The sequence below is a fragment of the Diabrotica virgifera genome, chromosome 4, assembly GCF_917563875.1.
Source record: "Diabrotica virgifera virgifera chromosome 4, PGI_DIABVI_V3a".
Lineage (NCBI taxonomy): Eukaryota > Metazoa > Arthropoda > Insecta > Coleoptera > Chrysomelidae > Diabrotica > Diabrotica virgifera.
Window position 1 is genome coordinate 99,876,179 of NC_065446.1, and position 15,536 is coordinate 99,891,714.

Genomic DNA, 15,536 nt, shown 5'->3' on the forward strand with positions numbered 1-15,536 from the left:
CAAATTTTATTATCTTATTCAAAATTAATTGTTAACAAGCAATTTTGTATACAAGCGAGGAAAAACAAGCCACCCCAACAATAATTGAACAATTAATTATAAAAGCAATAAAGTTTAAATTCTTTAAAAAACCGACTATCAAAACACAATATCCACGTTCGAAGTGACCAAAATGTGCGATCTTTGATGTTACGATCTCAAATAGGGGCTGATTCTTTGTTTTCTAAAGGAGTTTTGACACCGGTTCAATAAAAAAACTTAAACATGAGCAAAAAAGGAATAAAATGATGAATTAAATGAGGCGCAAAGAGGTCCACTTACCAATTCAATCCCTGCATTTGGTCTTCAAGAGGGCCCTCACCTGCATTTACCACTGCAATAAGTCCGTACACAAAAAAAGCCTTACAAGCTAGGCTGTTACACCGGCAAACTAGCGAGCCGTTGGTTGAGTGGCAACTTACGAGCTGTTGATTGTAGAACAACTTGCGAGCCATTGATTGTAGAGGCACTAGCTTCTCTTACTTTTGACGAACACTACTAGGCTCCAGTTTTTGCACTCATTAAAGCAAACCTCTTTTCTATCGCGATAAAAGGCAAAATAACTAGAGTTGGGACTATTTGCCTTCCTCGTGTAAATAAGTTAATTCAAATTTAAATGAAAATACAACACACACAGTCCGTTTTAAGCATCGATCGAGTGTAGGTCTTATCAGTGCGAGAACGGTAATTAAGTTTTGTTTATAGTTTTTTCGATTGCGACGAATGGTGATTCGGATGGGAAATGTTACCCCCCTGATAGGGGGAAAACTATTGTCATAAGTGAAGTGGATATGGAATGTAGCGGAAATGGAAAAAGCGACGAAACAGGTGGTATTGAAAAAATAATAAATCAAAAAAATAAATATAGTTCAACGGATCGAGGTCCATATTTTGTGTTTGTGCAAAGTCGAGATATGAACATTGGTAAGTATCACAAAACTTCTACAGCTAGGGTGATTTTACAGGCAGAACCGGATATTAAGGATAACATTCTAAATATTTCTGTAACTGGTAAAAATAAGGTTAAAGTCGAATTAAATTCATATTGTAGTGCCAATAAATTAGTTGAATCTAAAGTATTTGAGGAAAAAAATTACGAGGCTTATATACCCACTTTCTTTACATACAAAAAAGGTGTAATAAAAAGTATTGACAAAGATATCGAAGACGATGATTTATTAAACATAATTAAACCTAAATATGGAAAAAGCTTTAAAATTTATGAAGTAAGAAGAATAAAACGGAAGATAAATGGTGAGTTGCATCCTAAAACGGCAGTTATTGTTACTTTTAAGGGACAGATGATTCCTAAACAGGTAGTAATAGAAAAAATTATCTACGATGTAGACATATATGTTCCAAGGGTAATTCAATGCAGACAGTGCATGATGTACGGCCACGTAAATTTTCAATGTAGGGGTAAAATTCGCTGCGGGAAATGCGGCAATGAGCACGAAACAAATTCTTGTAATTCTCAGCTGATATCATGCATTTTATGCAAAGGAAATCATGATGCAACAGATAGGAAAAATTGTGAAGAATTTCACGTTACTATGGGCGTTACTTCAAAATGCAAATTTTATTATCTTATTCAAAATTAATTGTTAACAAGCAATTTTGTATACAAGCGAGGAAAAACAAGCCACCCCAACAATAATTGAACAATTAATTATAAAAGCAATAAAGTTTAAATTCTTTAAAAAACCGACTATCAAAACACAATATCCACGTTCGAAGTGACCAAAATGTGCGATCTTTGATGTTACGATCTCAAATAGGGGCTGATTCTTTGTTTTCTAAAGGAGTTTTGACACCGGTTCAATAAAAAAACTTAAACATGAGCAAAAAAGGAATAAAATGATGAATTAAATGAGGCGCAAAGAGGTCCACTTACCAATTCAATCCCTGCATTTGGTCTTCAAGAGGGCCCTCACCTGCATTTACCACTGCAATAAGTCCGTACACAAAAAAAGCCTTACAAGCTAGGCTGTTACACCGGCAAACTAGCGAGCCGTTGGTTGAGTGGCAACTTACGAGCTGTTGATTGTAGAACAACTTGCGAGCCATTGATTGTAGAGGCACTAGCTTCTCTTACTTTTGACGAACACTACTAGGCTCCAGTTTTTGCACTCATTAAAGCAAACCTCTTTTCTATCGCGATAAAAGGCAAAATAACTAGAGTTGGGACTATTTGCCTTCCTCGTGTAAATAAGTTAATTCAAATTTAAATGAAAATACAACACACACAGTCCGTTTTAAGCATCGATCGAGTGTAGGTCTTATCAGTGCGAGAACGGTAATTAAGTTTTGTTTATAGTTTTTTCGATTGCGACGAATGGTGATTCGGATGGGAAATGTTACCCCCCTGATAGGGGGAAAACTATTGTCATAAGTGAAGTGGATATGGAATGTAGCGGAAATGGAAAAAGCGACGAAACAGGTGGTATTGAAAAAATAATAAATCAAAAAAATAAATATAGTTCAACGGATCGAGGTCCATATTTTGTGTTTGTGCAAAGTCGAGATATGAACATTGGTACGTATCACAAAACTTCTACAGCTAGGGTGATTTTACAGGCAGAACCGGATATTAAGGATAACATTCTAAATATTTCTGTAACTGGTAAAAATAAGGTTAAAGTCGAATTAAATTCATATTGTAGTGCCAATAAATTAGTTGAATCTAAAGTATTTGAGGAAAAAAATTACGAGGCTTATATACCCACTTTCTTTACATACAAAAAAGGTGTAATAAAAAGTATTGACAAAGATATCGAAGACGATGATTTATTAAACATAATTAAACCTAAATATGGAAAAAGCTTTAAAATTTATGAAGTAAGAAGAATAAAACGGAAGATAAATGGTGAGTTGCATCCTAAAACGGCAGTTATTGTTACTTTTAAGGGACAGATGATTCCTAAACAGGTAGTAATAGAAAAAATTATCTACGATGTAGACATATATGTTCCAAGGGTAATTCAATGCAGACAGTGCATGATGTACGGCCACGTAAATTTTCAATGTAGGGGTAAAATTCGCTGCGGGAAATGCGGCAATGAGCACGAAACAAATTCTTGTAATTCTCAGCTGATATCATGCATTTTATGCAAAGGAAATCATGATGCAACAGATAGGAAAAATTGTGAAGAATTTCATCGTCATAAACAAACCAAAACATATATGGCCACAGAAAATTTATCCTATAGTGAGGCTAATAAAAAATTTGATCACAGTTACGCAACGGTGACAAAGAATGTAAATAAAAGCACTCATTACTCAGTACCAGTTAAACGTAGAAAAAATCTAGAAAGTTATCCTAATTATCCCCGTTCAGGATATTCTGACGAGCATAAGGAGATTCTTTCATCTCCGTCAACTAGTAGTCAACCGGTATATCAAAATTATAGAAATATTCCCAACTATTCCCAACCAACAATTAGCTTAAGTTCAAATAACTCTAAAATAAACTCTGTTTGTGATATGATTATAAGCACTTTTAAAACTGTATTGAGGAATAACTCAATTACTTTGGACAATATAAAAATGTTTGACGATTTTAAAAATAATTTAAGTCGTATTCTCGCAGACAATGAATAAGTTCAAAATTGTACAGTGGAACGCTAGGTCCATTATACACAATAAATGTCATTTTGGTTAAACGTGGTTAAAAAAAAATAATATTAATTTCAGTGGTTATAATAATATATATTTCGGAGAGATCGCGGGGACGGTTATGGAGGTTTAGCTATTTTAACAAAAAATTATACTCAGTTTACAGGACATCCCAATCCTCATAAAATCCATCAGGTTATGAGTATGTCAATACCAGTCAAATTAAAATCAAATAAAGTGCTTAATATATATTCAGTGTATGCAAAACCCAATTTAAATGTATCAGAGAGCGAATGGATTTTTTTAAGAGTTTAAGCACATCATTTTTGGTTGCAGGAGACTTTAATTGTCATCATAATGCATGGGGTTGTGATCAGAATGATAGGGCTGGGCTCAATCTCTTAACAGCAATAGAAGACTGTGGGTTATGTTTTTTAAATAATGGGGCCGAAACTATAATATCTGGGTTACACACTAGAAATAAATCAGCTGTGGACATAACTATAACTTCCAGCGACATATCTTCTGGTTTTGATTGGAACGTAAAAAATGTATCTCTAGGTTCTGACCATTTTCCTATAATAATTGAAAGCGATCTTGATAATATAACAATAGTTAATGAGAGAACCCGATGGAACGTGAACGAGGAGACTTTAATTGTCATCATAATGCATGGGGTTGTGATCAGAATGATAGGGCTGGGCTCAATCTCTTAACAGCAATAGAAGACTGTGGGTTATGTTTTTTAAATAATGGGGCCGAAACTATAATATCTGGGTTACACACTAGAAATAAATCAGCTGTGGACATAACTATAACTTCCAGCGACATATCTTCTTGTTTTGATTGGAACGTAAAAAATGTATCTCTAGGTTCTGACCATTTTCCTATAATAACTGAAAGCGATCTTGATAATATAGCAATAGTTAATGAGAGAACCCGATGGAACGTGAACAGAGCAGATTGGTCGTTATTTTCTTCTATTCTTGAAACTACTGAAATTAAAGATATAAATACGGATGATAATATTAATTATATATTTATATAATACATTAATTAATATAATGAATGATGCTTGTGAATTATCAATACCTAAGAAAAAAAATTACGATCAATAGTAAATTTAATAAAAAATGGTGGAACCTAGAATGTGCACAAACTATAAAACTTCAACAAGAAGCTTTTTTAGAATTTAAACGAAATAGTACATATGAAAATTATATAAAATATCAAAAAGCAGAGGCAATTAAGAAAAAACAATATTGAAAAGTAAAAAAGCTTCTTGGCGAGAATTTTGTAGTAAATTAAATAAAAATACTCCAGTCCAAGAAATTTGGAAAGAAATTTAAAAAATCAAAAAAACTTATAATCTCCCAAAGAATCAAGTAAAGAAAGATAATTGGACTGAAGAATTTTTAAACAAATTAGCTCCTTACATATAAATGATGTAAACCTTCCTAAAAAAATTAAAAATAATAATTCAAGTTTGTTAAATGAATTTACCCTAAAAGAATTAGAATATAGTTTAAAGTGTCATAAGAATACTGCTCCTGGCTTAGACAATGTCCATTATATTATGCTGTACTATTTACCAAGGTGCCAGAAAATGAGATTGTTAAATATAATTAATTTAATATGGATAAAATCTGAATTTTCCGGATTCGTGGAAAAATTTTGTAATTATACCTATTTTAAAACTAAATAGAGATATACATAGACTCTGCGGATTAATATGGAGGAATTTCGTTAGGATCGTGTATTTTAAAAACATTCGAACGGATGGTAAAGAGAAGACTCGAATTCTGGTTAGAGAAAAATAACAAAATTAGTGATACACAATATGGGTTTCGTAAACTAAGATCAACATTAGAAAATATAGCTAACCTTATTCTAGATATTAATATATCCTTTTCTGAACGTAAATCCCTGGTATCTGTATTCATAGATGTAGAAGCGGCATATGATATTATCAAATTAAATATCCTTTACCAACAAATGGAGAGAATAGGAATACCCAGTGAATTTGGTAAAAAAATAATACAATTATACTCAAATAGGAATCTACAACTTCAAATCAACAATTAATTATTGGATCCAAGAGTTTCTAATGTTGGATTACCGGAAGGAAGCATCCTTAGTCCTCTACTAATACTAAGACTACATGTATACCTCAGACTTACATAAAAAAATTAATAAAAGAGGAAACGTTCTACAGTTTGCTGACGATGTGTGTATGTATATATCTAAAGTTGAAATCGATCAAGGTATCAACATAATGAGTGAAATGTTTTCAACAATAGAAGATTATTACTTTAACATAGGACTCAACATCTCTACAAAAAAACTCAAGCATGTATATTCTCCAAAAAACAGAGACTATAATACCACAATTTATAGTGTTCGATAACGTTAATTTTGAGGTCAATCATCCATTAATTATTTGGGTATGGTAATAGATAGGAAGTTATTATGGAAAGAACACATAGACCGCTTACTAACAAAAACAGAAAAAGGACTAAATGCAATAAGATCAGTGTGTCATACAAGTTGGGGTTCTGATCCTAATGTTACGCTTACCTTTTATAAAGCTTATATTCGATCAATAATATACTATGGGTCAATTTTTTATAGTCAAGCAGCGAATACTCACCTGCAAAAATTAGATACGCTAGTAAATAAAGTCTTAAGAATCAGTATAGGTGCACTTAAGAGTACACCCATTTCAAATTTAAATGTAGAATGTAATGAACCTCCACTAAATTTTAGAAGAGAATACTTAACTGAGAAGTTTTTATTAAAAATGTTTGCAAAAAAAAGTCCTATAGTACAAATATGCTTTGACCTCAGTATTTGTGATCTAGTCAAGGAATATTGGCAAAAAAGCCTACAATACCTATTATCGAATCATACAAATACGTAAGCATACAACATAGTAAGGACATTTCCAGTTCGAGAGAATTACCATGTAGGACACTTGGACACTAGTAGGACACTAGTAACACTTGGACAACATAAAGGTAGGTTATCTTAGAGACTACTCAGAATTTCCACAATGTATCCGGAATAGCATGTTCCAAGCTGACAAAAAATATATGTTTCCTAATTATTCATATATTTATTCGGATGCATCTAAATCAGATCTAAAGGTTACATCTGCCTTTTACGATCCAGATCGGAAATTTAGTACAGTAGGTAGTAGATCTAGAAATTAACACTTCGATATACACCGCTGAATTAATAGCAATATTAGAAGCACTTAAATATTTTATACTAGTAATTTGACAGGAACTAAAGCTAATTACGTCATATTCTCTGATAGTAAAAGTTCAATACAAAAAATTTAAAATAGCTTTTACTATAATAATATTGGATTTAACTATGTATTGTCTGAAATTATAAATCTGGTGGGTACAATAAAATTAAGAGGATCTAATATAATGTTTTGTTGGATAAAAGCTCATTGTGGATTCTTAAACAATGAAATAGTAGACAAAATTGCCAAATATAATGAAACATCTAAAGAATCAGAATATAAATGTGTAATTGAGGATCTAATTTCTCATTTAAGGAAAAAATGATCAATTCATGGCAAACAATGTACAATTTGTCCAACAAGGGATTATATTATAAAGGCGTGAAACCAAGAATACAGTTCTCTACGTGGTTTAAAAACTCAAATTTCAATAAAGACATGATTAGGATACTATCTAGAATAAGATTCAACCATGCTCTGTCTCCGTTACATAAATTTAAAATTAATTTAGCTGAAACTCCACTTTGCAAATGTGGCGAAGAAGGCTCAATTAAGCATTTAGTTTTAAATTGCTCATTAAATACACGTTGCATAAACCAATTTATAAAAAAATATATGAGTATATCAATAGTGAAATAATTCCTATTATGCTACCTTTTTATATTTATAAAATTTAATAAAATCCAACAACTTGCATATATATGAAATAATTTTTCGCCACATACGTGAAATGAAATTGAATTTGTAAATGGAAAAATTTATTTAAATTGTAAAACGTTAGTGATATAAGTCCTTTAATAACCCAACCTTATGCTATCCTTTTCTTTCCCGTAATAAAAAATATTAAAAAAAAAATAAAATAAAAATAAAAAAAATAATATATAATAAATAAAAAAAAATATATCGCTACCTACATTCTAATACCACGTATGAGGATTTTTAGGCGAAACGAGTTAGAGGTTGATTCTGAGTATATTGTTCCGCTCTACGGCTCTACTGAATAATTCTAATCCCAAATACGAGAAAACATTATTTCTCGTACTTGGGATTAGAATGATTTTAAAAAGTAAAAAGATTAGTTTTAAAAAAAGATGTTTAAAAGAAAATAATTTTTTCCTAACTGTAATGAAAATTAAGAAGAAACTCCTGCGGCAATTAATCACAAATAAGCGGCTGATTTTTTGGTATAGGTTTTATTTAAGGGCAATTGCCCATTTTTTAATTACATGGTGTTACATTTTAAAAAACCCCTTTTTATACCATCTGAACTGCTTATGCTAGGCTAGAGTAGCCTAGAGAGTAGATTATCCATGTACTGGTGTTATTTACAAATTTTTTATAATGCACCCCCATTTTTTTCCGGAACCACCACCAAAAAAGAAGAATTAAGAAAGAAAGTGATTTTCTTTAATAAATTCCTTTTTATATATCATTTTGTGCACGTTCTTATTACCCATGCATGGACACCAAAAGCGATTTCTTAATGCAACCCCTGTAGCCAAAAAAAAATAAATAAAGGGGGGTTGAAAACATTTTTTTTTGCTTTTTGACCCATATGGGCATATGCTCCATCAATAGGGTTTTTCATAAATCTATATGATTATTGCAACATCCCTGCGGAAACTACCCCTATCCATTTTGACGATTTTCTCATTACATATGCATTTTTTTAAAACAAAACGTATACAGAATTAAAGACCACTATTTTTTCTACAAATAAGGTTCTATGCATTTTTTTCGTATAAGCAACCGTTACGACACAGTGGCGGCGTAAACCTCAGAAATGTTTTGGCGGGCTCCAGTTTTTGGTTTTTTTTTTCGTCACGTATTCATTTTATGGATAAAGTACTTATGGAAAATAAAAGAACACATTGTCTGCTACACATTATGACGTATGCATATTTTATTTTCTTTGCACCCTTATGCCACAGTGGTGGCCCAAAATCAATTTTTGATTATTTTCTTTAATAATTCTCCTTTTTTTTTGGGGTGGTTCCGGGGAAAATATGGGGGTGCATTATACAAATTTGTAAATAACTCTAGTACGTGGATAATCGCTGAAAGTTTTTTTACTCTAGCATAGGCGGTTCAGATGGTATAAAAAGGGGTTTTTTAAAATGTAACACCCTGTAATTAAAAAATTTGCAATTGCCCTTAAATGAAACGTATACCAAAAAATCAGGCACTTATTTGTGAATAATTGCCGCAGGGTTTCTTCTTAATTTTCATTACAGTTAGGGACAAATAATTTTTTTTAAAAACATCTTTTTTAAAAATGTGTCAACCCCTGCTAAACGCTGGGTGATAGACATATGCTGTCGGGAAATAAATAGTAGGAAATATAGTCCTCTTCATTTTACTATTAAGTAAATTTTTTGCAAAAAGCACAGGAAGGGCTACGTTTCGCAAAAACCACAAATTACCCCCTTTAAAGGGATGAAAATGGGGGTTCCGGGGCGAAATTTGTTAAGAAAAAGTTAGTCTCATAATAAGCACCCCTTGATATACCAGAAAAAAAAATAAAACCGGACTTGTGTCCATTTTGCGAGGTTCAACCTATGGGTCCTACACTAGAAGCCCGACTCAGGACATTCGAAAGAAAGATACCTATTGAGAAAAGTATATGGCCCGGTGCAAGAGGAATACGACACATGGAGAATCAGGACGTAAGTTAATGTTAAGTTAACATGACGACGAGGTTAATGAGTTGAATGAAGGGTATAATATTGTATAATTTGTGAAAAATCAAAGACTGTCATAGCTAGGACATGTCCAGAGACAAGAAGATGCAAAACAGCAAAGAACATATCGTCGTTGTGCGGGTAAAATCTGCTATGTACATTTTTTGGTGAAATTGAGTTATGAGCACAGAAATTCTCAAAATTGAATTCTTAACACATTAGTATAATCTGCTGTAGGCTATGAATATAATTAACCAAGTTATAAACATTTGGTTAAAATCTGCTATGTGTTCAGGTGAGGTAAAATCTGCTATGTGCTAAAATTGCATATAACCGAAATTGCTCTTTGTAAAAGTTGAGCGACTACGTGCACTTAACAGATTTTAACTTTATTAAATTCTCCGCTGTAACTATATTTTAGGCACTTTTATATTAAAAATATGACTATACTGATCCAAATTGGACGCCAATCATAGCCACTTCTGCCCAAGTACACTCGCGTCCAAATTCTGCTTCTATATACATGGGGGAAACAACTTCGGTCAATGAGCCCCCAGACACACCAGCTGTCGACAAGCTTGAGAATACAATTGCGGTCTATCAGTCCCAGGACACGACTGCTGTCAATCAACCTAAACACACGCTTACGGTAAACCAACCCCTGGACACAGCTGTGGTCGAACAGCCCCAGGACACACCTACGGTCGACCAACCCCATGACATAGCTGCGGTCGACCAAACTGAGGAATCCATTACTAGGTTATCCAGGAAAAAAGCACCAGCTTATAAAAGACGGACAGCTAAAAAGAATCTATTGATGGGAAAAACGTACATTGGTTTCGAGAAAAATGAAGAAGGAAAGATAACTCAGGCAGTAGAAAGACAGGAGAGAGGTGTACTGCCAAGATGTAAACATGACGATGTTCAACAGAAAACAAAAAGAACTCATTTATGTGTCCAAATAACAGACGACAAAAGAAAACAGATTAACATTATGTTTTGGAATTTAACAAGTTGGGAGGCAAAAAGAGTTTTCGTACAAAGTAATGTTGACATACACTCTCCGAAACAAATAAAAATAGGTAATCAAAACAATGTTGAACCGAAGAAAGCCTGTTCACGTGATTTCCATTTAAAATCACCTTCGTCAGGCAATCGAATCTTTGTGTGTCGAACGTTTTTTCTAAACACACTTAATCTTGGTCGTGATACATTTTTAAGATGGACGGCACCAGCAAACACTACAGGCACAAACGATGTAACAGACCCAGCTGTAGAAGAAGAAAGTAATCCTGTATCAAAATCAGAAATTAATCATAAAAATGTTGAGAGATGGATTGAACTCTTACCGATAGTTCCAAGTCATTATTGCAGGAGACAGACAGAATATCAGTATGTTGAAAGTAATTTTAAATCATACAATAATATGCACAAAATCTACAAACACTGGTGTGTAGAAAATAATATTAATTCAGTGTCACATAAGATTATGTGCCAAATATTAAAAAAAAAAGAAAATCTCCATACATCTTCCTCGCAAAGACCGATGCAACAAGTGTGTTGAGTTTGAAAATGTAAATGTAAGCAAGTCCAAGTATGACCTTCACATTGTAATGAGGAATGAAGCACGTGAAGCCAAGGCAGCTGCAAAAGAGTCGGCTTCAGAAACAAGACTTGTAGTAACGATGGATTTGCAGTGTGTTCTATTGAGTCCAAAACTGCTCGCATCTCTTGCTTACTATAGGCATAAACTTTAGTTGCATAATTTTACATTATATAACCTAAAATCAAGAGATGTATTCATGTACGTATGGCACGAAGCCGATGGCCAGGTATCATCAAACGAATTTACGCCATATATTGTGGACTTCATTCGTAACTGTCCGCGTAGTTATACAGAGTTCGTTTTGGTATCCGATCGTTGCAATTATCAGAACCGAAACAAAGTTTTGTGCAGTGCTCTAAGTGATCTGGCCAAAGAATTAAAAGTCACAATTGAGCAGCTCATACTTGACTATGATGGAAGTAGACTCGACTCACTCGACACTGGAATCTGTGTTCATAGCTTCAATATGGACGCCATCTCGCTATGTAAAACTAATGAATTCAGCACGACCGCGTCAGACTTATGTTGTGAATCAAGTACATTACGAATTTTTTTTAAACTATGAAAGTGTCCCATCAAATTTCAACAGCATAAGACCGGGGAAGTCTGTAGGAGATCCACGAGTTGTCGACATACGAGCACTCAAATGCACTCCTGATGGGTGTGTATACTTTAAACTTCGACATCCTGAGGACTATGCTTTGGCGCCACAAAGACGCCCTAACACACTCTTCAACCCTATTCCTAAGCTTTATGATAGTCCACGAACTATTGACAAGCAAAAATATGATAATTTGCAAGATCTCAAAAGATTTATAGACCGGGAAAGTCATGCATTCTATGACAGTTTGACACACAAATAAGTTCAAACTAAACTACAAAATGTTTCAGTAAATTTAATGTTTCGTTTAGAAGCTTCCATTTTTGTTTCTGTTTTTTTTTTAATTCACAATAAACATAGTTGAATATTCATTTGTTTTATTTGTAAATCGATAATAAAAGAAAAAATTATTTGAACATGTTAGGCAAAATCTGCTATTTACTAAAATCTCCCAAGTAAAATCTGCTATGTAATTTTTTTTTCACAAAAACAAAAATAACTCTCAGTGCCTATTTCAGACTTAGTAAAATACGTTTTTCTACAACCACTATTCAAAGTGCACTTTTCTGCACGGTTTTATGTTAGCAAACTTGATATTTTCTCACAGTATAAGATATTTGACATTAGTGTGCAGAAAAGTGACGTTTCTATGCCGCAAAGTGACGTTTCTGTGCCGCAAAGTTCTTTTCTGCACAGTTGACTACCTCATTCTGAGTAACGTTATATTCTGTTTACATCCGTGGACTACCGCATTCTGAGTAACGTTATATTCTGTTTACATCCGTGGTTAAACTTTAGACAAATATATAACCTATAAGACAATTATTATATTTAACTATAGCATAGAAACTAAATTATGGATGTTACAACTGTTTTATTTTACAATTTTATTCTTATTAAACATTTTATAATTATCAAATAACCAATAAGGATTTAGCAACCTGTGCAAGAGACGTCGAATGAAGTAGGTTTTGTTTAAATCCGTGACTGCATAAATATAATGTCAATAATGTGTAATAATTGTTTAAATTTAAACAAATTAAGGCAGTGCATTAATTTTTTAACTGATTTCTGTGCAATTTATTTAGGTATAATAAATTTAAATTGATTAGTAGGTATTAATTAAATACAGTTTAAAATTTATCACATAGGTACCTATTATAATTAATCGTCGTTTGGAAATTGTGATTTTTATTTTTAGGAAAAACTGTGCTTGTAGAAAAAGTATAGTGTGAAACACGTGCAGAAAGGTAATTTCTCACTCGTTTGAATTGCGGCACTCGCTTGCGCTCGTACCGCAACTTTTCAAACTCGTGAGAAATTAGTACCTTTCTGCACTTGTTGCACAATATACTATTTTACATTAACCATATGATTATTTTACATATATCTTCCATAAACAACTATCTTACACAACGTACCATTTTCAAACAAAACAGTTTTATGTCTCCCCTGTAAAATTTAGTTTTCTACACATAGCAGATTTTGCTCGCGCAAGGACGATATTCCAATGGAAGACGAAAAAAAAGGAAGACCCAGAACGAGATGGTTGGATGACGTGGAAGACAACCTCAAAACCATGAATATAAGACAATGGAGAAGAAGGGCACAAGAGTGATCTGAATAAAAGGACATAGCTAGACTATAGACAGGCAAAGATCCATCCAGGGCTATGATGCCAAAAGAAGAAGAAGAAGAAGAAATGAATAGGTACAATAAATATAACTCACAGGTGCATATCATATCCTATAATCATTTAACCACTTCATTTCTCTCAAAATATCACTAACAAAAGGTTTTTACGCATTACTGGTTATATTACATATTCAAAACAATTATCTAGTTATTTTTACAAGAAATTAATCTGTTTAAAATTGTACCATTGCGTACGGTTTGTTCTGTAAGTAACATTTAGGTGATATTTAATATATTATTATCCAAAATAATGATACGATTAAAGTGATATCCTCAATCGTTCCGAAAATTAATAGCTTTGCAATCTAGCCTTGATCAAGTCGTTTATAAAAGAACAAATAAATAGAAAAAGGAACATTCTAATTTGTAGGTACTATTAAATCTTTGATCGAATCTACAAAAATGAAGATCCGCTTATTTTGTTATTTTGTACCATGTTTCTTATATGTCGGAATGGTACATTCATCGGTCCCATATATGACCATGACCGGAGGAGTTAAGATGCCGGCCATTGGCTATGGAACATTTTTGGTAAGTTCTACAATTTCAGTTTATGTTTTTTTAAATATTTATTCATAAAACTTTTTTTTAATTTATTTTTTATTTATTTGTAAAGCTCTGCAGATCACGTAGGGTTAGGGTAGTATTACATACAGGGTGTTAGTAAATAAGTATGAAAAACTTTAAGGGATAAATCTATATGAAAAAATAATGGCAGTTTGCTCTATAAGCGTATGTCCGCAAATGCTTTGTTTCCGAGATACAGGGTGTTGAAATTTTTATTGCAAACTGCCAATTTTTTTATTGCTCTAAGACCGGTTGAGATATGAAAATTACGTTTGGTGGGTTTCAAGAGGTAGTTCATTTTTTTGCAAACAAATAACAATTTCATATTCATCATTGGCGCGCCTACGGGTAATGGTCTGAATTTAAAAGAAAATGAGATATTTCAAATTAAAAATTATTTTTGTATTCCACGTTTAATTTATGAAAAAGAACCTTTCTTGTATTTTTTTCCTATGGTGCACCGTTTTTATGCGAAAAAATAAAACATCTTCGAGCGTATTTTTCATTTCTTAATATTTATACATTATCAAGAACTCTCCAATATAATAATACCAAAGTAGAACAAATCACTTTTGACTTTTGTAGACGTCAAATACAGTCATCTAAAAAACAGCTCCTGAAAATTACTATTTAAATAGCGAAATAACATATTTTGGGCTTGTAAAACTCGATCTATTACATCCTTAATAGTTTTTTATTGCCAGTGACCAAGAAAAACCTAGAAGTTAATTGTATTTGAATCTATTTTACCCCATTTGGTGTTTCCGTTTGGAGACGTCAATTAGAAGCGACAAAGTGTTCAATTATTAAAAACTTTAAAATTTAATATGGACTATGCAGGGAGACCTCCAGATAAACCTCCAGATATTAACAGGATGGATCAAGATGATAATATAGAGAAAAGTGACATCAATATAAATAACACATGGGACGGTAAATCAAAAAATAAAGGAGAAACTGTAAGTAATAAATCTGATAATTCTACAGACAATATAAGAGAACATTTCCTATATCAGAGCAGTGACGTAGGACCTTTCCATGCATATATAGAAAATAATACTCCGAACTTTAAAGGTCAGCTTAATGCTATCAAAATTGGCGACATTATACTCTCTAAATTTTCGAATTTAGATAACAAAATTACTAGTATTGATTCAATAGGCAAGAATAGAATTAGAATTAAATTTAAAGATTACCAATCAGCCAATTTTTTAATCAATCAAAAAGCTTGCTCATTGTTTACAAACAACAATTTAGATGTTTACGTTCCGAAGTTTATACTCCATAGACAGGGTATAATTAGGGACATAGATATAGAATTTTCAGAAGAATATATCAAAAATAAAATTAAACAATATGATATGCACTGTAAGTTCGAAGTAGTTTCGGTTAGAAGAATAAATAGAAAGGTAGAGAAACATATCGAAGAAAAAACAATAATAGACAAAGTTCCAACAAAATCATGTATTGTTAATTTTA

At 32.5% G+C, this 15,536-nt stretch overlaps 1 protein-coding gene across 2 annotated transcripts in view; it reads left to right on the top strand.

Moving 5' to 3' along the window:
* Positions 1 to 13,852: 13,852 nt before the first annotated feature.
* The window catches only part of LOC126883869 (aldo-keto reductase family 1 member C15-like), a 63,047-nt gene continuing 61,363 nt past the window's right edge, over positions 13,853 to 15,536 (top strand). For both annotated transcript variants that reach the window (XM_050649547.1, XM_050649546.1), the window contains exon 1: positions 13,853 to 14,021. In XM_050649547.1, coding sequence (XP_050505504.1) covers positions 13,893 to 14,021 — 129 coding nt within the window. In that variant the 5' untranslated portion in view covers positions 13,853 to 13,892. The remainder of the gene's footprint in view (positions 14,022 to 15,536) is intronic.